Below are 26,674 nucleotides of genomic sequence, written 5' to 3'. Positions count from 1 at the left end.
ACTTGGTGGTTGCCTTTCTAGCCCAGTTTGATTGGTTCCTTATTCACTTTTATTTTACTGGAATATGTTGACACCTATTCAACAGCTACATTGCTTTAAATGTAATAATGAGCATACTTTAAGATATACTATGACCTTAGCTGAGGTTGTTCCATAGAGATTACAAATATTCTGTTACTTGGCTATGAATTGGTCACCCTCCGCTTACTTTTAGTCCCTCTTGCACTTTCTAGCTCAGTTTGATTGGTTCCTTATTCACTTTTATTTTACTGGAATGTGTTGACACCTATTCAACAGCTACATTGCTCTAGATGTAATAATGAGCATAATTTAAGATATACTATGACCTTAGCTGAGGTTGTTCCATAGAGATTACAAATATTCTTTTATTTGGCTATGAATTGGTCACCCACCGCTTACTTTTAGTCTCTCTTGCACTGTAATCATAGCTCCCAATTGCAAGGCTCAAAACAGGGACCATATTACAGAGAAGTGCCTCGGGGGCACAATGGGCATGTGTGCCAATTTTGTGCAGCCTTAGGGCACTTTGGTATTACAAAAGTTGTCGCAGACACTTGCGTACCCACCGCGCAATCACGAGATGGTGTCCCCCCACTTGCATGGGGACATGGCCACTGTGCAAAAGGTGCAGAATGCATAAACAAGGAAAGTGCACCATATTACAAAGAATGACCTGGGGGGGGTTCAGGGGATCTTTTGGGGGCGCATGCAACGGCCCTGGTGTATTACCGAAGTGGGAGCAGAGGCAAACATGCCTTTAGGAGGCACACAGAAAGTGGGCCACCAAAAAGTGGTGCACTTTAAGTGTGCATCCAAAAGACAGCCCTGATGAAAAGAGAGCCCTCGTACCCCCCCCCCCACATACCCCTACAGGCATGGGCAGTCACTCACAGCCCCTGCCTGCAAGGGAATCTCTAATCCCCTTTGAAAGTGCAGGCAGGTTTCTGCCTGCTCTGTGATACACAGAGCAGCTTTTAAACAGCTGCTCTGTATTTCACTTAAATGGGCTGCCTCCTGTGCAGCGCAAGTTCATGGCTGCCCTCGGAGTAGCTCCTTCTTTGTAATATGGTGCACTTTCCTTGTTTACGCACGCCACACCTTTTGAAAGGTGCACTTTGGCACAAACAAGAAATGTGTGCCGTAGTCATATTGCAGCCCCTGGTGTCTTACCATTAAAAAGCTCAATTCAGGCACTCCCTCTTGTGTGCCTCATTAACCCAGTGTCAGCAAAATGTATGGTTGCTGTCCTAGTGCAGGAAAGACACCCTTTCGCGTTGCAGTGTGTAGCAATCCTAGAAGTTGTCATTGAAGCTGTGAAGGGAGGTGATTAAAAACAATAAGTAAATCATGAATCACTGTTTTATTGCACTTACAGTGCAACCCAGGTTTTGGCCAGGCAGTCAGAACACTGATTGTACGTGGAGTCATGAAGCAACCTGCTCCATGTTTACTTGCATCACGTTTGTAAAATATTAATACAGACAAGATTAGCCTTTTCCATGCGTCGGGCGTCAAGGTGGATGTGTGTGTCGAACTGCGCACGTGTCATTTTTGTACACACCACGACGGAATGTCCGCCGCGGCAAAGCAGATACAAGTATTGTTGTTATTATTATTATCATTATTATTATTATTATTATTATTATTATTATTATTGTTAGTATTGTTGTTATCATTATTATCATTATTATTATTATTATTATTATTGTTATTATTGTTGTTATCATTATTATTTTTCTTATTATTATTATTATTATTATGTTTTTTATTCTTGTTGTTATTATTGTTGTTGTTATTATTATTTTTATTATTATTATTATTATTATTATTAATAATAATAATACTATTATATCATATTGATTTAATAAAAGGAAAAAAACTCACAGGTTATGCAAGTGTCCTATCAAACGTACTTTAATTTTTCAAGAGACCTTCTGTCTATTTTAAACATTATCAATTAGATTTCTGATTATCTGTTCTTTTTTTGTGAGCATGTTTCTTTTTACCTTTCACAGACTGCGCGTAAAAAAAGAACGTAAAAAGAAGAAAGGATGTTGATGTTTTACTGCTACTCCCTTCTCCTCTTTGGCCTTCTAGGCTTATCTTTAAGTGCTAACCCTGGGGTGAAAGTGAGGGCGACTCAGAAATGGCTGGACTACAGTAAGTTGCGTATGAACTGAGTCTTGCAAAGACAAGTGCATTTTTACATCGCAAGTATTTTTCTTTCGAAATGTGTTTGTGCTTAATTTATCACTATTTACACAAGGCAATAATGTAACGATAACATTTTAATGGCATGGGATGTAAGAACCAAGAAAGAGCAAAGAGATGAAGATAGGAACAAACAAAACACTATTCCTCTTATTTAGCGCCTTAACGGCGGCCACGATTTTAAGGAAGTGCGGCACTTCTGCAAAACGGGCGGGGCTGCGTCGGCCCATGCCCGACGGCAGCACTGGGGAGGTAGTGCTGCTGTCGGCCAATGGCCGACGGCAGCACGGAACGGGTTAACGTTCACTCTGACATGTTTATTTGTATATCTCAGGTAAGCTTGAGTGATCATGAATATTTGCCTGTGGCAAAGAAAATAAATAGAGATGGCCACCTGATTTGGCAGTTCTACTTGTGCTCCCCGTATGCCCTGCTCATATAGGTTGGCCAGGGGAATACACATGTATGAAACTGTACTTGCTGTAAGTCCCAGATACCAAGCCAAGCTCTGCCCTTGTGACCTTTTCCTGCATGCCCTGTGTTTCACCATTATTGAGAACGTGGTGAATCTATATTGTTCTTCACGGGTTGTAAATCCCAACAAGTGTGAGTCCAGTACATGTCCTGAGTCTAGTGGGTATCTCCTTGAGAATGAAAATATTGGCCTTCACTACATAGTTTGGAGACAGATTTACAAACAGCCACGGCCGGCAGTGGGAGTACCTGCAGGGCGGTGACGTGGGGAGGGGGACGGGCAGGGTGGGGGGTAGTAATGTATGGATTACGGAGTTTTACAGGTAAGTAAACATTTAAATAAATGAAACAAATTCCGTTGCGCGCACTGCATCGCATTTGGGGATGCAGTGCACTCAACTAAATTCGTTTTATTGGTGTAAATGCTTACTTACCTGGGAAGCTCCGTAATCCATACATTACTACCCCACGCCCTGCACCTCCCCCTCCTCACGTCACCGCCCTGCAGGTATTCCCACTGCCGACCGCAGCTGTTTACAAAAGGCTTGTGTTGCCCTTGAGTCACACAAGGTGATGCAAGGCAAGGAAGCCCTTCATTGGGATTTTCCAAGCCATGCAAAGCCGTCTTGCGTGGCTCTGCATGGTTTAGTAAACCAAAGTTACACAGTGCAGCACATTTCGCTGCTTTGCTTTACTTGGTCGCAGGGAGGTGTTCTCTGGATGGAGTGTGGGTGTTCCTAAGCATTCACCCATGGATTTTGATGCATTCCTAGATTTACAAAGAATTGTAAACCTGGGAATGTGTTGAAAAACTACGCCTCCTAGACCTAGGAGTAACAAGGAAAAAGATCTTTATTTATCCTTGGTATTCTTTCTTTCTATATGTGGTGTTGTCTGCGGTAGGCATATCAAGGGGAATATGCTTTTAAAGATTGTTTTTGTGAATGAAGGAATCCCTTTCTTTATAAAAACAATCCTGCTTGTAAAGCATGCACCTGCAGGAGCGAATTTCGGGGCATATTTACAAGGGCTTTACCTCCGCTTTTTTGGCTTTGTAAGCCAAAAATGCGGAGATAAAACCAGCACTCTATTTACAAACGGGTGCTCACATGCATATTCGCATGTTAGCACCCTTTTTCCCAACGCCTCCCTTTGCATCTCCAATGAGATGCAAAGTGGGCGTTACTGGGCGTACCCCAGATGGACTACCTTGCAAGCATCGCTGATGTTTTCATCGCGATATTTACAAGCAGCCCACATGATTTTAGCACACATTAGATTTTGGCGAAAACTGCAGTTTTTGCCGAAGTCTAACGTCTGCTAAAATCCTGATTTAGCCATCCCTAACATAGGGGGTTGATTATGCTGATACGACCCTGTGGGTCGTATCAGCAAGGTTATCGCCCTTTTGCAGGGAAGACCGCTGGAAAACCAGCAATGTTCCCTGCAAAAGAGAGATAACCTCACTATCTCGAGAATTTGTATCGCCCTAGAGTAACGCGTTGTTAATTACGCGCTACCAGAGCGATAAATACCAGCAATAATATAATTATCACTAAGCACGGCTAGTGACGATTATCGCTGGCCGTTGTTAATATGCCCCTTCATTTGCAAACAAAAACAGCTTTAAAATAAAAAACTTGCAAAGGTCAACGTTAACTAGCATGTATCGTAAACGTAAAATATATTTACTGATCAGCAGTGCTAAAGTGTCCAGAGTCATATAACCAACAAAAACAGGATCCAAAACAGGAGGCCACAAAGCAAAGAAATCTAGGGATAAACTCACTGTAAAAGCCAGGTACAACAATCGAACTAATAAAACACCACTTAAAAGTCCAGCCACCACTTGGAAGTATTAAGTGTAAGCCTTAGAGATATTTTTGATGGTATGCTCTTGATTAAAAAAATCTACTGCCTGCCTACGCCTGTGGTAAAGGATAAAGAGATGTCGTATCAAAAAAGGCTTAAAGTTCGAGCATATAATATTAGAGTTTTTGTTCACTTAACAAGTCTCTTCCTCAAAGGTGTGTTGCTTTATACACTGAAAATGAACACCACTTTAACCACAAAAGTATCAGAGGTCAGTGTAGCTCTGGCAGTACTGAACAAATTAGACTTGGTAGATGTAACTGCTCAGTTGATGATGAGGACAGTTGAGAATAGATACTGTATAATCATATGTGACACTTAATAATACAGAAATAAATATATTTTACAGGGGAAACATTGATGTGTGTAAATATTTGGAATAAAATTATTTCTAGTGAAATATATGTGAATATTCAATAAACGCTATATCCATGTTCCTCTCTTTTCTCTCCCACTATCTTATTAAACACTTCCTCTGCCTTGCTTCTACTTACCTCCCTAGGAACTAATAATTTTTATCAGTGTTTTTGAACTTTAATTTCGCTGACTTTGATTTTGCTGAGTCTCGCGTCACTCTCCTTCGTCTTTCTTTCTCATTTACCCCTCCTTTTCCTTTGTCTCACTTTATCTCAATTTCTCTCTCTCACCAACCCTTTCGATTCCCCTCCCTCTCACTATTTTCTTTTTCTCTCTTCGTCCTCTTTAATTGCTCCATATTCTCTCACCATTCTCTTCCATTTATCTCTCTAGCTTCTCTTTTTAACAATCACTGTATCTCTGTTCTGTTGTTCCTAACACTGATTGCGCATATTCTCCCTAAATGTCTATCCACTTTGTTTTCCACAACGTTCACACAATTCTGCTTTCCATCTGCTTTTCATGTGTCTCTTCCCATCGTGATTCCTCATTATTTGTTCTTTGACCCATCATCTTCCTTTTCTATTACAGTTCAGACCGTTGGAATGGATGTTTTACGACAGATGTTACAGGATGAACCCCTTCCTGATATTATTGGAAGCACTCGAATGTTTGGTGCGGTGGAATACAGCATCACTGGGTACGTAGAATCGGAATATTGCATCAATGGTAGGTACTTTTTGAATACAGCATCACTGGGTAAGTACCCTCGGAATACTGCATAACTGTGTCAGTACTCTCTGAATATCGCATCACTAAATGAGCCCCCTTGGACTACTGCATTACTGGGTGGGTACTCTCTAAATACATCATCACTGGGTGAGTACCCACTGAATATAGTATCACTGCATAAGTACTCTCGAAATACTGAATGACCTGCTCAGCCCACTGAATACAGCATCACTGGAGGACCATTCTCCGAATACTGGTTCACTGGGTCAGTATTACTGGCTGAGCACCCTCTGGATACTGCATCACTGAGGAAGCTACGGAATACAGTATCACTGGGTGAGCATCCTCGGTATACTGCATCAGTGGTTCATTACTCTGAATATAGCACCACTGCGGTATAGTGTAGCAGTGGGTCAGTGGTCTTGGATGCAGCCTCTCTGGCCGATGACTCACTGAATACAGCATCACTGGGTAAGTACCCTTGAATACTACATATCTGGAGCATCCACTGACATCAGTATCACTGAGTGAGCATCCTCAGAATACTGCATCAGTGGGTCAGTATTCTTTGAATACAGACTTAGTCCGTGAGCACCAACGAAGTAATGCATCCCTGGATAATTAACCTTTAATTGTTACTCAGTGGGTAAGTACACTCCGAATACAGTGTCACTGGTTGAACGGTCTAGGAATTATGGATCTCACTGAAAACTGCATTACTGGTTAGTACCCTCAGAATAAAGCACCCTTACGGATTGTCAGATTATTAAAATGGGGATATACTCTGGGAACTGTGTGGTTTATGATGGCTGTACTATCATTAAATAAAACTGAGTGATGAAACTGTTATTATAAGTGCATAGTGCACCAGCAGGTATCACATGAAAAGTGACACACCAGTTGTTGAATATGTGATGTTACAATGCAAACAATTACGAAGCAGCCTTTACAGCGCAGTTGTTACATCGCAACTACCATTACATCACATGATTTTACAACGCATGCCATTAGAACACATTTTTTAAAACTACCATTACAACGCATTCCATTACAACGCATACCTTTACAATGCATAATACTTATAGGGTAACAGTAGGGTAAATGTTGGATAGAGTAGGGGTAAACATGACTATTCCCACTCCAGGGAGTGGAATAGTAGGGAAAGTGTTGGATAGTGTAGGAGTAAAAATTACTATTCCCATGTACCCCAAAACCTATACCCACCCTAAAAGTAAAAAATCTCCACTACTTACCTGTATATGTATATATACGCATGTGCAGCGTATATATATTCAAATTCCAAATATTGGCCAATTTCTATACAATTCCAAAAGTGTCGCATCAAACGACCTTAACCAAAAGCGTCGCAACAAACGACCTTACCAAGCAAAAATCTCCAGATTCCAACTGCCAAGTTCTGTATCGACCAAATGGTCTCTGCACGGGGAACACCAGAAGAGATCTCAGTTGAGGACCGGCACCACCTGGAGGGTCAGAGCAGGAAGAGAGGAAAAACGCCGTGGGTGGGAAGACGTGGGTCTCCTCGGGCAGCGATCGCCCGTAGCGTGATTCCAATCCTCCATTTCGACCACTCCGTCGGGCATTCGAGTCGCCGATGAGCCCCAGTGGTTGGGCGCCAATCTGTAGAGATGGGCCTCAGCCAGGCCAACCAGTGCTAGGGGTTCGCCCTTCTCTGCACACAAGTCCTCAGACCAGTAAATAGAAGTTGACACGAAAACTGAAATGTAAAAAGAGATATTTATTAAACTTCATGAGGTGGAACTACATTCACACAATATCCTTCGGTAGTGTATGAAGTAGCACAAGGAGTAGAAGAACCATGGGCCTTTTATACCCACACAGGGGCTCAACAGAAGGCGGTACAAGCACACATAGGAGAGTTACATACATGAATGGTCATACAGAAATGCACAGTCAACATAGAAGGAGGAGCAAACAGTTGCTGACTTTAGTAGAAGCATCCTGACAGTTACAGACCTAAATAGGAGCATGGGCAGCTACAAGCTCAACTGAGCATGTGCAGGGTAGCAGAGGCTAAGTATAGCCAGTCTATGAGCAAGGCACAAAGGTAAACGACAGAGAAGAAGGAAAGAACACATGGCGAGCACACGGCAGACAAATTGGCTGCCGGAAACAAGATGGCTTCAGCAAAATGCTAACATTGATCTCTGCCAAATTTCAACATACCGTATAATGCATTGTAATGGCATGCGTTGTAATGGTATGCTTTGTATTGACAGGCTTTGTAGTGACATGTATTGTAATGGCATGTGTTGTAATAGCATGCGATGTAAAGGCAGTTGTGTTGTAACAGATGCGTTGTAAAGGTAGGGCATTGTAATGACTACGTTGTAATGTATGTTTCCCACCTGTGTTACGAGAGGCTTGTAAATAAGTCCCTGTAAACAGAAGATCACCATTTTGTGACAAAAAACACAGTTTTCCTTGCATCACCCTATGTCAGAAAATAGCAAGGAGTGATGCTTATCTCCCACAACCAGGATTGAGATGGAAATTGCTTTCTTCTGCATAGGTGCATTGACAGTACTGTTCTACCACTAAGTGACTAACTCCTAAGGTATCGCTTGCTTCCATAGATACAATGATAGACACCATACCACCCACACATCCCTCAATACACCTGCTCAACGGACTGTTTAATAAACACAGAATCGGTTTGTGTCTGCAACAATGTCTGGTAGAGTAAGCTCCATGAAACAGATGTATTTTTTGATCACTTAGCACTTCATAGTCCGATCGGGCTCTGTATCCAATACTTTTTAAAATGACTAAAGGCCTCATTATGAGTGTCCTTGTAATTCTGATAGGGAAGTTTTAGACCTGGCATCCTTGATGTAGCTTTCCCCCTAACTTTGTGCCTTCAACTCAGCTATTAGCTGACTTCTAATTTGCTGGCTTTAGGACTCTGCACACTTTACCACTGCTAACCAATGCTCAACTGCTTTTGTTCTCTCCTTAAAAGATGGTAAAATTGACTTTGCCTAATAGGCATATTTAATTTACCTGTAAGTCCCTAGTAAAGTGGCATTACCTGTGCTCATGGCCTTTAAATTTAATGCTACTAGTAAGCTTACAGCAGTGATTGTGCCATCCACGTAAGTAGCCCTGCAAACATATTTCAGGTATGCCATTTAAGCCTGTGTGTGCCCTTTCAACCTGGCAACATAAACATTTTGGCAGGCCCAAACCCTCCTTCTTAATACATATAAGTCACCTATAGGGCAGGCACTGTACAGCCCAGATGGCAGGGTGCATTTTATTTAAAATGTTGTACATGCATCTTTTAGTTTGACATATATTGCTAGTGTAAAATGTTTAAATTAGTTTTCCACTACATCTAATAAGTGATGATTTCCATATGGGAGCTGGTATCTATGTTTGGTTGCATATTGTGTGTGAATGGGGTGGGGTCGCACACTACTCACACACCGTCGGTGTCCTTAGGGGCGACACCGCCGGTGTGTGAGTAGTGTGCGACCCCACCCCCATTTGTAACGTTAAAGCTCCCGTGAGCAGTGGGCTGACGAGCCTTGGATCCCGCACCTACGCGCCTGAGTGGTACTATACCTGGCAGATATTGGCAGCCATCGGAAACCCCAGTACATGGCCTATCCCTGTTGATGAGGGGTGATACCTCGAAACACGTGTCAAGGGATGGCGAAGACAGCAAAGATAGCAGAAGATCGAAAGATGATGCATCGCAAACACTTTACTACATTGACCAGAGTCCTTAGGGGCGACACCGCCGGTGTGTGAGTAGTGTGTGACCCCACCCCCATTTGTAACTTTAAAGCTCCCGTGAGCAGTGGGCTGACGAGCCTGGGATCCCGCACCTACGTGCCTGAGTGGTACTATACCTGGCAGATATTGCCAGCCATCGGAAACCCCAGTACATGGCCTATCCCTGCTGACGAGGGGTGATACCCCGAAACACGTGTCCAGGGATGGCGAAGACAGCGAAGATAGCAGAAGATCGAAAGATGATGCATCGCGAACACTTTACTATATTGACCAGAGTCCTTGGGGCGACACCGCCGGTGTGTGAGTAGTGTGCGACCCCACCCCCATTTGTAACTTTAAAGCTCCCGTGAGCAGTGGGCTGACGAGCCTGGGATCCCGCACCTACGCGCATGAGTGGTACTATACCTGGCAGATATTGGCAGCCATCGGAAACCCCAGTACATGGCCTATCCCTGCTGACGAGGGGTGATACCCCGAAACACGTGTCCAGGGATGGAGAAGACAGCGAAGATAGCAGAAGATCGAAAGATGATGCATCGCGAACACTTTACTACATTGACCAGAGTCCTTAGGGGCGACACCGCCTGTGTGTGAGTAGTGTGCGACCCCACCCCCATTTGTAACTTTAAAGCTCCCGTGAGCAGTGGGCTGATGAGCCTGGGATCCCGCACCTACGCGCCTGAGTGGTACTATACCTGGCAGATATTGGCAGCCATCGGAAACCCCAGTACATGGCCTATCCCTGCTGACGAGGGGTGATACCCCGAAACACGTGTCCAGGGATGGCGAAGTCAGCGAAGATAGCAGAAGATCGAAAGATGATGCATCGCGAACACTTTACTACATTGACCAGAGTCCTTAGGGGCGACACCGCCGGTGTGTGAGTAGTGTGCGACCCCACCCCCATTTGTAACTTTAAAGCTCCCCTGAGCAGTGGGCTGACGAGCCTGGGATCCCGCACCTACGCGCCTGAGTGGTACTATACCTGGCAGATATTGTCAGCCATCGGAAACCCCAGTACATGGCCTATCCCTGCTGACGAGGGGTGATACCCCGAAACACGTGTCCAGGGATGGCGAAGACAGCGAAGATAGCAGAAGATCGAAAGATGATGCATCGCGAACACTTTACTACATTGACCAGAGTCCTTAGGGGCGACACCGCCTGTGTGTGAGTAGTGTGCGACCCCACCCCCATTTGTAACTTTAAAGCTCCCGTGAGCAGTGGGCTGATGAGCCTGGGATCCCGCACCTACGCGCCTGAGTGGTACTATACCTGGCAGATATTGGCAGCCATCGGAAACCCCAGTACATGGCCTATCCCTGCTGACGAGGGGTGATACCCCGAAACACGTGTCCAGGGATGGCGAAGACAGCGAAGATAGCAGAAGATCGAAAGATGATGCATCGCGAACACTTTACTATATTGACCAGAGTCCTTGGGGCGACACCGCCGGTGTGTGAGTAGTGTGCGACCCCACCCCCATTTGTAACTTTAAAGCTCCCGTGAGCAGTGGGCTGACGAGCCTGGGATCCCGCTTCTACGCGCATGAGTGGTACTATACCTGGCAGATATTGGCAGCCATCGGAAACCCCAGTACATGGCCTATCCCTGCTGACGAGGGGTGATACCCCGAAACACGTGTCCAGGGATGGAGAAGACAGCGAAGATAGCAGAAGATCGAAAGATGATGCATCGCGAACACTTTACTACATTGACCAGAGTCCTTAGGGGCGACACCGCCTGTGTGTGAGTAGTGTGCGACCCCACCCCCATTTGTAACTTTAAAGCTCCCGTGAGCAGTGGGCTGATGAGCCTGGGATCCCGCACCTACGCGCCTGAGTGGTACTATACCTGGCAGATATTGGCAGCCATCGGAAACCCCAGTACATGGCCTATCCCTGCTGACGAGGGGTGATACCCCGAAACACGTGTCCAGGGATGGCGAAGTCAGCGAAGATAGCAGAAGATCGAAAGATGATGCATCGCGAACACTTTACTACATTGACCAGAGTCCTTAGGGGCGACACCGCCGGTGTGTGAGTAGTGTGCGACCCCACCCCCATTTGTAACTTTAAAGCTCCCGTGAGCAGTGGGCTGACGAGCCTGGGATCCCGCACCTACGCGCATGAGTGGTACTATACCTGGCAGATATTGGCAGCCATCGGAAACCCCAGTACATGGCCTATCCCTGCTGACGAGGGGTGATACCCCGAAACACGTGTCCAGGGATGGCGAAGACAGCGAAGATAGCAGAAGATCGAAAGATGATGCATCGCGAACACTTTACTACATTGACCAGAGTCCTTAGGGGCGACACCGCCTGTGTGTGAGTAGTGTGCGACCCCACCCCCATTTGTAACTTTAAAGCTCCCGTGAGCAGTGGGCTGATGAGCCTGGGATCCCGCACCTAGGCGCCTGAGTGGTACTATACCTGGCAGATATTGGCAGCCATCGGAAACCCCAGTACATGGCCTATCCCTGCTGACGAGGGGTGATACCCCGAAACACGTGTCCAGGGATGGCGAAGTCAGCGAAGATAGCAGAAGATCGAAAGATGATGCATCGCGAACACTTTACTACATTGACCAGAGTCCTTAGGGGCGACATCGCCGGTGTGTGAGTAGTGTGCGACCCCACCCCCATTTGTAACTTTAAAGCTCCCCTGAGCAGTGGGCTGACGAGCCTGGGATCCCTCACCTATGCGCCTGAGTGGTACTATACCTGGCAGATATTGTCAGCCATCGGAAACCCCAGTACATGGCCTATCCCTGCTGACGAGGGGTGATACCCCGAAACACGTGTCCAGGGATGGCAAAGACAGCGAAGATAGCAGAAGATCGAAAGATGATGCATCGCGAACACTTTACTACATTGACCAGAGTCCTTAGGGGCGACACCGCCGGTGTGTGAGTAGTGTGCGACCCCACCCCCATTTGTAACTTTAAAGCTCCCGTGAGCAGTGGGCTGACGAGCCTGGGATCCCGCACCTACGTGCCTGAGTGGTACTATACCTGGCAGATATTGGCAGCCATCGGAAACCCCAGTACATGGCCTATCCCTGCTGACGAGGGGTGATACCCCGAAACACGTGTCCAGGGATGGCGAAGACAGCGAAGATAGCAGAAGATCGAAAGATGATGCATCGCGAACACTTTACTACATTGACCAGAGTCCTTAGGGGCGACACCGCCGGTGTGTGAGTAGTGTGCGACCCCACCCCCATTTGTAACTTTAAAGCTCCCGTGAGCAGTGGGCTGACGAGACTGGGATCCCGCACCTACGCGCCTGAGTGGTACTATAGCTGGCAGATATTGGCAGCCATCGGAAACCCCAGTACATGGCCTATCCCTGCTGACGAGGGGTAATACCCCGAAACACGTGTCCAGGGATGGCGAGGCAGCGAAGATAGCAGAAGATCGAAAGATGATGCATCGCGAACACTTTACTACATTGACCAGAGTCCTTAGGGGCGACACCGCCGGTGTGTGAGTAGTGTGCGACCCCACCCCCATTTGTAGCATATTGTGTGTGCCTTCTTAAAATTGCTTAATGATGCCGCACACTATTAAAACCCTAATTTCTTAAAGCAGGGGTGGGAGCTGTCCATCGGCCCTCCTTTTATGTTTATCTAAAATAGGCTGCGGGCCTGCGAGCACACAAAGGGCTGCATATCCCCTGTAGTTAGTCTTAGTCTAGAGCCAGGGCAGGGAAGGCAGGATGCCTGTGAACATCGGGGAGAAACCTCTAGAAGCTCCTACCATTTCAAAGGAAGGCCCAGTTTTAAATATTGGACGGCAGACACCAACTATTCAGTACACTTCTGGACCTGTGGATGCTGTGCCAGGGAGAAGGTCTGCTGTGCTGCTGAAAAGGGTTGCCACTCTGCTGCTCTTAAGGTCTGCTGTCCTAATGTGCGGAATTGGTGCCATCTTGCCTCGGTGAGAAGGACTGGATCTGCATCTGTTGAACCCAAGACCCCAGAGTGACTCCAAGGGGTAGTTGGCTAGCCTTCTGACTAGAGTCTCAGGGACAGAAGGCTCCATCAACCTTGAACCCAGCATCTGGGCTCTGCTCTCTGTGAGTCCTACCCTGCCTAGTGGTGCCACCCTAGTCCTGGACCCTTGAACATGAGCCTGAAAGTGCTGTGGCAGTCGGTCAGTGAATTTAGCAGACCTTTCTGCTGCGTGTCTCAATCCCGAGCAGAACCGATGCATTGCCACTGCTGGGAGAGTTCTCCCAGCGCAAGGACTCTACATCAACCTCACAGCCCGCATCGGACCTGGGGCTGTATGTAGCTTTACCGACGCCGGGCCTAGCATTGCAAATTCCTTGTCGACTGCAGCCACAACAACAACAACACAGGGTGTTGCATTGCAAACTCGCACCATTTCAGAACCAACACATTGCCTCAACTGCTTGACACATCCGCTAAACTGGACTGCACATTGCAAGCCCTCAATTATGGGATTCTCAGTGATGATGCAGGACCTCACAAATGCAGCTTTGCAGCTCCCAGGATCAATGCATTTCCTTTGCTGCACAATTCATCCTTGACACAGAACCTCACAACACTCCATACCCAGGATTTAAGGTACTCTTGTTCAGTGGGTCTAACTGGGTCCCTCTAGCTGGCCCGCACTCCATCATGGTTGACCTGAACATGTGACTGTTTCCTGGTCTGACGGGACCAGATTGCCACAATTGGCATTTTGTGCTTTTTGTCGCTATTTTCACTTAAATCTTTAAAATTGTATATCTTCGGGTCTACTGACTGGATTTTTGTCGTTTTGGTCTTAATTTATTTATTCACATTTACTCTTATTTTATAAATTGGTTTGGGATTTTTCTTGTGTTGTGTTTTTATTGTATTACTGTTTGAATTGTTGCATAAATACTTTACACTTTGCCTCTAAGTTAAGCCCGACTACTCTGTGCCAAACTACCAGAGCGTTGAGCACGGGTGAATCTGGGGTTTCTTTGTGCCTCACCCCAACAAATATTGTGATTCCTGCTTGAGTTGGATTTTACCCCTCTCAACCGGTAACTCAATTTCTGACAGCGAGGTAACAGAAGTCATTAGCACAATTTGATTAACAGTACCTACATTTTCTAAGGATCTATTGTGTTTTACCAGGATAATTCACATGTTGAAAGCAGGCAAAATCACTAGATGATACTCATTAGCAGGGGTGGTCGTACAATGTTCTCACATTTCACACATTTTCACACATTGTTGCCTTATTGTATTGTTGTGATCACCCGGTTAAATAGCCAATAGGCTTGCAATATATATCGACGTGGTGATCTTTGACAAAGCCAATAGACGTGCCTTATAGATTGATGTAGAGTCACTTTTACAAAGCCAATAGGCCAGTTTTATTTAAAGTGATACCCCCTATATTGTGATATTCCATCTGGTATAAGTGGGGTTGGGAGGTGCTTCAATTTCGAGGGTCACGGCCCAGGTGTGGTCAAAGGTGCTTTCAGAATGCCACCAAAGGTATTTCTATCTGCCTTATGTATACATTTGAAAATTAATGTGTAGTATTGAGTAGTGTGTGTGGGATGAATTAATTTTAATTTTTCTAGGAAAAAACACTGTTTGGACACTCATTTATTATTGTGTTATTATTGTGTGCCAGCGAATGGCAATTAATAGCCCACACCACCTCCCTGAGAAGATCTTGGACTGCTCAGCTTCATTTCCTTGAGAGAGTCAGGCGCTACAATTGGGTTCTTGGTTCCCAATAAGGAAACAAATGTAGGCATATTACTTGTGCAGGTCTTATATCCTGCCCAAATAATGACCCATTTTTTTACAGTCACCATTGAGATTTTCTTAAGCCGCAGTTCAGTATAAAGAAACTCCTTTTTTGGGAAAAGTTGTCAGAAATTAAAGGGGCTTCTTAGTTGGTAAACATGAAAGACCTTCATGCGCCCGATAATGGTGCATCTTGAAAACCTCAGGAATTTCAAATAAACGTAACTTTTTTCTCCACCTGCAAATTACATACTGGAAACCATTGAATTTGATATTCTTCACCTGCTTCTAATAATGATTTTAATGTAGGGAGCCTTGGGGATCTATAGGGAATGTATTAACATGCAGCCATTGCAAGTATGTTGCAAGACAGCCTTCTGTAGCGATTATCATCCAAACTACATGAAAAAAGATAACCCACAAATATAGATAGAAGTGTTTTCTTGAAAGTCTACCATTCTAAAGAAGTTCTTTGTTTGATGTGTGTAATGTGATAATTTGCCTAATAAATGTATCCAGAGGCAGCTGATGACATACATCCTTACATACTCCAGGGAAATGATGCACGTCACAAAAAAATCTCTGCAGCCTGAAATTTTGGAGTGTATTTTGATGAATGAAAAATTGTTGGTAGATAACCAAATCACAATAGTGGTAAAAAAGATCAACTTTTTCCTCATGTAGCTAACAAAGGCTCTTCCTGCTAAATGAGCTACATCATCACAACAAACAATACGATGTGTAGGATTAATGAGAGTGGTGGAGGCCCAAAGAAAAGAAGGCCTAACCTACAGGAGCTACAGTGCCACTTTGCAAGGCTCTTTCCTAACCCAAATAAATTGGCTAACATCACACTAAGGGATGGATCAGGACTACTTGAATGTCGGTGGAAAACACTCTGTATTCTAGAGGAGCGCCAATAGAGAGAAGAATAAATTCCCTCAGCAATACTAATACTACTCAGAGGGCTTTAAATGGGCCGGGTCCCTCTGAGTCTCAGACCTGATAGTAATTTCACGGGCACACTTAGCCAAGTCCTAAATTGGCACTTCATTCATGTACTTAGTGCCTCATTACAATGTCGGTCTTAAAGGCTCAGAACGGCATGCGGTTTGTCTGAATCTGTTTCGGAAGCTGTGTTTCTGACCGACTCAAAAACATTTCCGACTGACTGATTACGATGTTAGGTAACCGACTCTGTTCCAACTGGCATTCGGAAGAGCATAGTCGGTTGGAGCCGACTTGTACGGCACTACGGACCGCGTTTCCGACCGACGCATTACGATGTCCAATTCGGACAGCCGTTCTGACTTGGTTTGTCTGACATGGATTGTCTGTCGGAAACCAACTTTGGGTGCACGTAGCAGGTCCCCCTTCACCCGGAGGTCTGCAGTCAGGGACCATGGGGTACCCATGGGTCCCCGTTTTCCAAACATGCACAGTGAGTCAAGCATATTGGGGAGCCTGCCAACGGGTGCAGGCTTTTCCGAAACCACCCCATTTTTCAATGGGAGCCTGTGTTGTCAGTCGGAACACAGGCTCCCATTGAAGTCAATGGGAGTCCAACCAAACGGTGTTCGGAAGCATCGTAATCAGTCGGTCGGTCGGTCTCCCCGAATCCAATACAGTTGGAAACCATTCTGACACTGAGTTGGTCAGAATGCTTTCAGACTGACATTGTAATGAGGCCATAAGTTGCAATGGCAAAAACACTGATCAAATATTGAACAATGAATCTAAAAACAGTAAGGTGATGCTAGCAATTTAGTTCCTGTTTATATTTCACAAGTTTTATTTAATCTTGCATTTGTTAAGAGCGTTAGCTATTTTCAAGATGTTATGTATTTTTTTCGTATAGCATATTACTCTTATATAGTGCATACCTTCAACTAAGTTGCCTGATAACATAATAAAACGATCAAGGAATGTTGGAGAAAATTCCAAAATGCACTCTCCTCAGGATTTTGCACTCAGAACTTAGAGGGTTTCCCATTGCCTCCCAATTCTAAATCGTGCCTACTAATAAAAACATGTTATCAATTATTGTTTTCCATGTTTGAGAGATCCCAGCACTCACATTGTTTTCTGCTTTTCCAGGATACGAGTGGACACATTTGAGTTCCGGAAAACCTTGGCCATCCCTGTTGTTGGAACTGATGTTGATGTAACTATTGTTGATGCTTCTGCAAGGGCCCATGGTACCTGGAAAGTGCATCATTGGTTAATGTGAGTTCTGCTCAAAGTCATTCACTTTTATCAAAGAAATCAATCCTCCAAAAAATAATGCTGAGCGTAAGAAATCCTGAAGACTTGATGGTAATTATTTTAGAGGATAGTATATCTTGTTAACTGTAGTTTAGTGTCATTCCTGTCTCACAGAAAGCTGCCTCCTAATGAAAGAGCCTGGATTCTGTCTTTTCCACTTAGTTTTACCTAGAAGACAGGGATTGCACAGGGTCAAAGGGCAACTGTTTTACATTATTCGCAAATGGGTGGTGCTGTATAATTCTTATCATGCAAATGCAGGGCAGATGGAAACACTGGTGCAAAGGTATTTGATAAGAATGAGGATCGTTTCTGGTTCATGGCATTTCGCAAGCAGCAGAAAGCAGTTTCATTATGTATTATATGATGGCTATTTGGAGTGCACCCTGCTTTTGGATGTACCACTGCCTTTGCTCAATGCCTTTTCCTGAGACCAAATGCCCTGCATAATCCACCCATGATGAAGAAACGTATATTTGTCTTTTTTGATGGTAAGGCCCTAGCACCAATGATCTCTAACACCTTCCTTACTCTCGTGTTATGTACAGGTTCATCTTTGAAATAGATCAAAATCTCAACTTGAAATTTATAGCACCATCTATATTCTTAAATAGGGTTTATTAATCTTTGAAAAGCAGAGAATAGTGACGCTAAGCCAAAGACCATTTGGACATAACAATAGGCTTCTTCCGGTGTTGCAAAATAATTTAGGTGCCTAGAGTCCTTATAGAGTTCTATCTTATGAAAGGCAGCAGATATTGTCAAGGGGTTTAAATATTAATGCTCCATTCGATATAAACAACATGTTGTTGATATTCAGTGGTAGTTGGCGATCAATCCAAATGTTGAAATCTGTTTCCACAAGTCAAAGTCAAAAAGGCTTTATTTCGATAAAAAAATTATCATAAAAGCAGCACATAAACACAATACACAGTAATTTATAAAATCAATAGAGCACATATAGAACATTTTTACAAATTTACAAGCAGTTCATTTAAAGAGTAACATGGAATTAAACAATCAATTTTAGCCTCTTGATACGGATGGACCAAGCCCATGATAAGAATTTAGCTAAAACACAAGCATAGGTGGGACGGCTATCAGACATTAATATCCTGATTGCAGTCACATGACTCTTGGTACCTAACTGCCGACACAAATTTTTGAGCCAAACCCTCCTTGGAATTGCATACTCTGTGCATTCAAACATAAAATGCGCCAATGACTCTGGTTTAAGTGAGCACGCTGGGCAAAGCTCTGAGGTTTGAACGAGTGATTTCCAACTTGAAGTAAAAGAATAAAGGGGAAGGGTTCCTGCTCTAAATTTAAAATATAGAGCCCTATCAAAGGGTTTTTCAATAATGTCAAGATACACTTCCCGTTTAGGGTGGTCTTAAAATTTCAGGAAATCCTCAGTGAGTCTGCCCATTGTAGTACTAGTATTTCTTTTCGTGGAGATCCAGTCCCAATAAAGTTTCTTGAGCATTAACTTCGGGGGAGAAGTTCTATTTGTCCACGCCTCATTAAGGCCCAAATTGGCTAGCAGCAACTTCATGTCTCTTAACCATTTAATTTTGTGCCACCCAGGTAGTGACATGATTTCTGCAAGGCCTTGGGCATATTTGCTGAGTTCCTCCACATGCCACAGCCGCGCCCATAACAAGAGTGGTCGAAATTTTGCGAGGTCATCAATTGGGCGACATCCTAGGTCCAACATTAGCGGGACCGTGGGTGTTCCCTGTGGTAGAGACATAAACGCTCTGAAAAATTTAGTCTCAGATCTTGGTAGAGCATCGGAAATGGATGACCCCCAGAGTTCGGCCCCATAAAGGGCAGAGCTGACACCCTTGGCCGAATAGATCTCTAGGACAGTAGCTATAGGTCTTGATTTACAGGAGCGTTGTTCTTTCAAAAGAGCTCCTGTTATTCTCTTATGAGATAAAAGCATTTTGTCCAAGTGTGGTGTCCAATCCATTTTTTGTGAGAGGCGTATCCCAAGATAGTCGAAAACTTCGACCCTTTCCAGCGGTTCAGCATTCAAAATAGGTGAGCGGACTGGTTTTTTGGGGGGATTCAGAACAAGATATTTTGTCTTACTAGTGTTGATTACCAGGCCCCGATTAGCACAGAAAGATTGAAAGTTATTTAGGAGTCTTTGGAGACCTATAGGGGTTTTAGACATTAGAAGCGTATCATCCGCGAAGAGGAGGGTTGGTATGCGCTCGCCAGCCAGGGATGGTTCATCTGAAGGATGTTTCCGAAGATGCTCAACCACCCGTTAATATAAAGGGAGAAAAGGGTGGGAGCCAGGACACATCCCTGGCGTACACCTCTCTCTACCGGGATACTATTGGTTTTTTCCCCCCCTGGGCCCCACCTAATCTGGGCAAAACTGTTTTCGTGCAACCTAACAAGCAACACAAGCAAGTAGTGCGGTAACCCCATATCAGCCAGTACGCTCCATAAGGTCTCCCTAGGTACAAGGTCAAAGGCAGTCTTTAAATCGATGAACGCGAGATAAAGACTGCCCTTGCCTATGACCACAACCTTCCAGTAAACCATCATAAGCCTAAAAGCTTGCTCGATTGTCCCAGTTCCTACTCTAAAACCCGCCTGGTAGTCAGTGAGGATTTTATTTTCTTCTACCCAATTTAGAATTCTTAGCAGTATAACCTTGCCAACTACTTTTTGGCTGATATCCAGCAGGCTAATGGGCCTATAATTTGACGGATCTTCCCTGGGGCCTTTTTTGTAGATAGGGACCACTTCCGCCCCTTTCCACGAGGAGGGGACAGGGGCGCCCCTACAGATAGCGACAAGTAGGGAATGGATGAATTTTCCCCACTTTAAGATGTCAGATCTTAGAAGGTCACCAGGGATACCATCCGGGCCAGCCGCTTTTTGGGGAAGAATAGTGCCTATGCCATATTCAACCTCCTTAATAGTAAAATCAAAATCGCTAGGCTGAATGTTTCCGATTGGAGGGAGCAATGATGGACCCGCAACCTCCCCTTGGGAAACGCTCATCAGCGATTGGTCAGCTTGGCGAGTGTATAGTTTAGAGAAATGTTGGACCCACGCCTGACTAGGGATATTGCAAGTTATTAGATCACTATCAGGCCTATTCCGAGCTCTAATAGTGTCCCAAAAACATTTAGAATCCTTCTTTAAGCTAGCTTCTTTGAGAGTAAGCCAGTAGGCTTCTTCCCACTCCTTTTTTGCTAGACCCAGTATTTTCTTATGTTCTTTCCTGGCTAGGTGTATTTGGGGTTGAGATTTGCCTTTGACGGCTTCAATTAGCCGGGACTTAGCTTTCCTGCAAGCTCCTGTATACCAGACATGCATTCCCTTGGATTTATTCTGGGGCCTAAACTTCCCTGCGTTGCCCTTGACCCAAAAGGCTTCCCCTATAGTCTTGACAGCAGCTTCAAAAATGGTTGTTGCTCTGTCCGCTGCCGTGGCTAAATCAATAGTATCAAATTCTGTTTGTGAGGCCGCAAGGACCACCTCAATATTAGCAAGTTTGTCAGGGTTACTGCCAACTTTGTCCCACTTTAAGCGCCTTCCACAAGAGGAAACAGTAACCTTATGCGAGCATTTGGAAGGTGCTAACAGTGCTACATTAGACCAGGGATTCGTGATAATTAGGGAAAGCGAATTATGGTCGCTCTCGACAGTTGGTATGACTGTCATATCATCAACCCAGCTCCAAAGCCCCAAGTCCAGCAGGATGTAGTCAATCCTGGAGGTATGACCAACCCTGTTGAACGTCGGGGCGCCCATCCGATCGGAAGGTGTACGGCCATTGGTGGCTCTTAGCCCAAACTCTAAGGTCAGTGCATTTAGCTGTACTGCACTGCGGGTCCAGCGCCTAATCGGAGGGATGGAGAGTGATGGGATGCCCCATCTACTATCTTCATCGCCCAAGTCAGGGATACCTTCTAGGGGGAGTGGCTCATAGGTGCAGTTAAAATCACCTGCTACTAGGGTAAAGTCAGCTTCATTACGATCCCTGAGTTGCACCTCGAGATCTGATATTACGATTGAGGTGTGCCCATTTTTTGTACCTCTCAGTGGCGGCTGGTGGAATTTGAACCTGGTGAGGCTTTCTAAGTAGGCCCCAACGAACGGGAGCGAGCGAGCGAAGCGAGCGAGCCCGACGGCAATAAGGGTGGTGTGGGGGGGTTCTCCCCCCACGAAGAAATTTTTAAAAAATTGCCATTTTTTGGTGCAATTTTCCGCACTATTTCTGTGATAAATGGACTGAAAAATGAGTTCTTCTAGGCATTCATAAAAGAAAACTCATACATTATGTCAGAGAATTTCTGTGTTGCCAAGCAAGACTGACTTCTGAAGAGGGCCAGGGTAGTAAGCCAGGTTGCACATCCACAAAGAAACACACTTGTAATTTTGTTCCTACCAAAAATGACAGCTGGCCATTTCCTTTTCTGCATCAGCTATTCAACGTTGATTGCCCAGTAATCTTTATCACATATTAAATAGCTACATGTATAAGAAATATCAATTTGAAACAAACAATAATTTTTAGGAAGTCAGCAAAAGGTGTGCATTTTTGAGCAAGGCAATTTTGCAAAATAATTAAGTAAATATTGTATTTAAAATAGTTCATATAGCGCTCTGAAGCCCTTGGGTCTATCAGTATTTTAGAAAACCACTAAATAAAAATAAGTTAGGAAATGAGTGTAATATGCATTGCTTATAATATAAGAAATATCCATTAAAAATCTTTAATTTATTTAAGAAAGAAAGAACAAAAACGTTATTTGCATAAGCAGGCTAGGTACAAATGTTTTACTTTATTTTTAAATACTTTTCATGCCACTCTCAGGCCCTTGTGGCAGTCAGTATAGTAGAAACTGGCTACATAAAGATAAAATATGAAAATAAATAAATGTATATTTTAATAAATATTCCTCCAAAACCAATATGATATTTGTAAACACAAACAAAATTATTTTAAATAATACTATGTAAATTGTTTGAATGCCACTCTCAGGTCCTTGTGCCCTTCAGCCAGCACAGCAGAAAAAGTTAAACAAAAAGAAATTATGGAAATAAATAAATGTACATTTTAAGAACTTTCAAAACCAATATATTTTTAAACACAATTGACAAAATAAAAATAATATTTAAATACTTTGCATGTCAATCTCAGGTAGAAGGGTTCCTGTCCCTGTCAGTACAGTGGAAAACGGTTAAATAAAAATAAATTAGGAAAATAACTAAATGTTGTACATATAAAGACATATACCCTCAAAACACTAACAAAAGTATTTTAAATAATATTAAAATATGAAAACAAATATATATAAATTCACAGATACATAAGCACACATATATAAATACATATCAACTGTACAGGAGTTGTATGAATATTAAATGGAATGAGAACATTTCCAACAGTACTTCCTAATGTTATCAAACAAAACAAACTGAGCTATAAACACCTGAAACTATGATCACACATCAGATTCATATTTTCTATTTATATAGAAAGTTTGCTCGTCGATCTTTAATATGAACCAACTTTTCAATTGTTCTTTTGTTGAATTCTGGTATTTCCTTTATTAGCTCTTTTTCCACTGACAGCATAGCCAAGGCATTAAGGGGCATATTACCAACAACTAGCGATAATTTTTGTCTCTAACTTGTTTAGAGACAAAAATTATCGCCGCACATCGGCGATTTTTATCGCAGATAAACCTTGCTATTAGCAAGGTTTATCGCAAATGCGATAAAAAACGGCCGCAATGCATGAATATCGCTGAAAAGTCCGCGATATTCATGCATTATCGAGCAAATGCTCTTAGCCATGTTATCCACCTCCCATTGGATAACATGGTGAAGAACTGCTCAGGGCAGGTGTTAGCTTTTGGAGATATTCGCGCTTAGCGCGAATATCTCCAAAAGTTGGTAATAGGAGATAGCGATGTTAGCGACTGTTTCCAGTCGCTAACATCTTGGCACGCCCACTTTGCATGTCATTAGTGATAAATATCACTGACATGCAAAGTGGGGCCCAAGATGGTCGCTATCTCCTATTAGCTGTCACTAACTGGTGTTAGCGACAGCTTGGTAATAGGGAGATAATTTTATCTCCGCTTTCTTGGCTTTTAAAGCCAAAAAAGCGGAGATAAACCCCTTGATAATATACCCCTAAGTCTAGCTTGAGTCATAGTGTTTCGCAAAAACGTTTTTACTCTCTTTAGTGTGGAAAAACATCGCTCAGATTCTGCTGTTGTCATGGGTGTAGTAATGACAACTCTTAAGAGCTTTATGGTCTCAGAAAAGGATTTTTCTAAGTTGTTTTCACACAAAAAGCTAAATAAAGCCATGGCACCACCAGTAGTTTGACGGAAGTCTCGTCTTCCATACAGGACCGAAAGTTCTATACTCAATCTGGCTTTGTCTAACATAGGATAGGCTTCTACCGTTTCTGCGAGTGCCTCAGCTGGGAAAGATTTGTCATGGCTTTCAAAAAGGTCACTTCGCAATAGTGTTGCACTTACAAGATGCTTTGTGAAAGCAAAGCGCTCTCTGGCATGGACCACAATAATGTCACAGACTTCTTTTGCTTCTTGGGTTAAGGTATTTATTTGCAGTCTCCGGTTTACAAATGTACATTCTTGTGGCAGTGTAGAATCCAAACTGTCAATGGATTCTCGTATTTTGGTGATGCTTGTCACAAAGTCTGTAGTAGCTTGCTGGACAGACACAGTGTCAAAGTCTCGCTTTTGCAATTGATTATATAAAATGTCTACATGGGGCATTATTTTGAAAAAAAGAAACAGAAAGAATATAAACTCTCTATCATCTAATGTTCTACTAAATCCCTTAGCTTCACATATAGTATTCGACTCAAAATCACCACAGTTTGCAATGGTTGACATGCATTCAAGAAGATCTTCTCTGAATTCATAAATTAGCAATATTGCTCGAATATTGAAGTTCCAGCGAGTTGCAGACCCTCTTGGAAGTCTTCTTGAAACTATTTGTTCAAGAATTTCCGTCCTTTTCGGAGAACGTGAAAAAAATGCTGTTATACCACCAATCTCTGAAAAGAAAATTTTAACTCTAGATATTTTGGAGGAAGCCTGTTCCATAATTAGGTTAAGTTGGTGGGCATAGCAGTGAATATAATGTGCATTTGGGTAAACATCCCTGATTTTCTTTTGCACCCCACCTGTTGCACCACGCATGACGCTGGCACCATCGTAGCTTTGAGCAATTACTTTTCCTTTAGCACATTGCTCAGGGAAAACAATGTTTAATTCATTAAGAATGGCTGAGGCAATTGTTTCTGCAGATGAGTCTTTTAGATGTGTGAAACAATAAAATCTTTCAGCTACCTTGCAATTTCCATCAATGTAGCGGAAGACCAGAACTGACTGTGTCTTAGTAGAGACATCAGTTGTATCATCAGCTTGGATAGCTACATAATCAGTGGTTCTCAACTGCTGTATAATATAGTCTCTTATTACTTCCAGCATACAGTCCAGCAATTCATTTTGAATAGTTTTAGAAGTGCCTTTAAACACGGTGGCTGTTTTTAAATGTGTTTCCATAGCACTGTCAATGCTGGAGACAAAATCAACAAGGCCCCTGAACACACCAGGATTTAGAGACTCTTCAGTTTCATCATGGCCTCGTAATGCCAATTCAAAGGCACCACAAAATCGAATACAATCAATCAATTTTGATAAAATGTATCGGTTTTTATCCACTTCTGCATTATGTTTTCTTACTCCCACACGGTATGCTTCATTTAATTGCTGTACAATGTCCGATTTTCCAAAAAGAGATAATTTTAACATATTTGTCAAATGGGATTTACATGAATCATGTTTTTTTATTTTTTCAGCCAGATGCTTTAGGTCAGTAACTCCTGTTTTTGTCCAGGTAACTTCACCTCCAAAGAGTAAGCATGGGAAACAGAATAAAGCATTTTTAGAAGCGCTACCAGTAAGCCATTCAATCCTATCATACCACGTACTGGTAAAGCGACGGGTGTACCCCTTCCCCCTATCTTTTGTAGACTGCTCAATTTTAATTTGAGGTTTATCAGCTCCTAATGTTTTCACTTGCAGTTTATCTGCATGTGTCAAACCCAAAAATGGGTTTATGAGTAAACTGTCAACTGTGTTCATTGTGTCCAGCAATATATCAGATTGGAAATAGAAAACCTAGCCTGTTTTTTAAAATTCCCTTAGTTGAAGAGACAAAAACGATATTACGCAAAATACTAAATAAACACTAATATAAATTGTCATGCACACACAAGTAACAGCAATTATTCATCCACATCCATCTTCAGTCTGACAGGAATGCAACTGCAGCAGCACGTACAGCTGTTCCCCAAGCGTTATAGCCTTGTAAATTTTTGCAGAATTTCTCCTGGGATCCTGTTAATAATTAAAATATGGTATGAGCTTCGAGGCTAGGTGCCATAGCATACACAACACCAGTGGTGATTGAAAATCTTGAGCATGTCAATTCAGTGATCTGCCTAGAATTTAAAGGGTGTACTTATAAATTTTGACTTGACTTTTGATGGCAAATAATACAAAACATATTGAAAAATGTCTTCAAAAGAATGAGAGAATAATTGAGCAATACCCTTTAAATTTAAAAGGGTTCTAGGCAGATCTCTGATATATCCAGTACTCATCTGTACCCAACACAGCAAAATAAATGCATAGTTTTTCAATTAAGAGTTTAACATTGCAGTTAGACCATTTTGATATTCTACACATTGATGAAATGACCTATTTTACACACAAGACAGACTAAAATTACAGCCTATAGACAGTGCTAGTCCTATCAGTGATCCTATTACTAAATGGACAACAGTCACAACTGTCACAACACATTAGATCAATTTTATATATCCAACTCACTGTACGTAATCTGTGTGCAGTAAAAATTTTGTGTGCAAAAAAATAGGCTGAAAAACATTGCTGTAAAAAATATTGTCGACTGAAAAAACTAGAATGAAAATAAACAGTGGCCTAAAACATGGTAAAATGCCATGCATTATAGAGCAAAGATGAGTGTACTGGGATCAGGGGTAAGAGGCATCCTCCTAAAGTAGACAGGAGCATTTAAAATGAGGTGGGGTAAAGGGGCCGGAGACTAGCAATGCATTTTAACAATTCAAGTATAGTTAGCTTTAAG

The 26,674-nt window shown here is 43.2% G+C and overlaps 1 protein-coding gene across 1 annotated transcript in view; it reads right to left on the bottom strand.

Moving 5' to 3' along the window:
* The window catches only part of LOC144769046 (zinc finger MYM-type protein 1-like), a 59,477-nt gene that overhangs the window by 7,368 nt on the left and 25,435 nt on the right, over nt 1-26,674 (bottom strand). Inside the window, exon 3 of the mRNA XM_078653041.1 lies at nt 23,701-25,902. Within this exon, the coding sequence (XP_078509167.1) occupies nt 23,701-25,647 (1,947 nt within the window). The 5' untranslated portion in view covers nt 25,648-25,902. The remainder of the gene's footprint in view (nt 1-23,700; nt 25,903-26,674) is intronic.

The sequence above is a fragment of the Lissotriton helveticus genome, chromosome 7, assembly GCF_964261635.1.
Source record: "Lissotriton helveticus chromosome 7, aLisHel1.1, whole genome shotgun sequence".
NCBI lineage: Eukaryota > Metazoa > Chordata > Amphibia > Caudata > Salamandridae > Lissotriton > Lissotriton helveticus.
The sequence above is the reverse complement of the archived record's forward strand: the minus strand, read 5'-3'. Positions and strand labels throughout refer to the sequence as shown.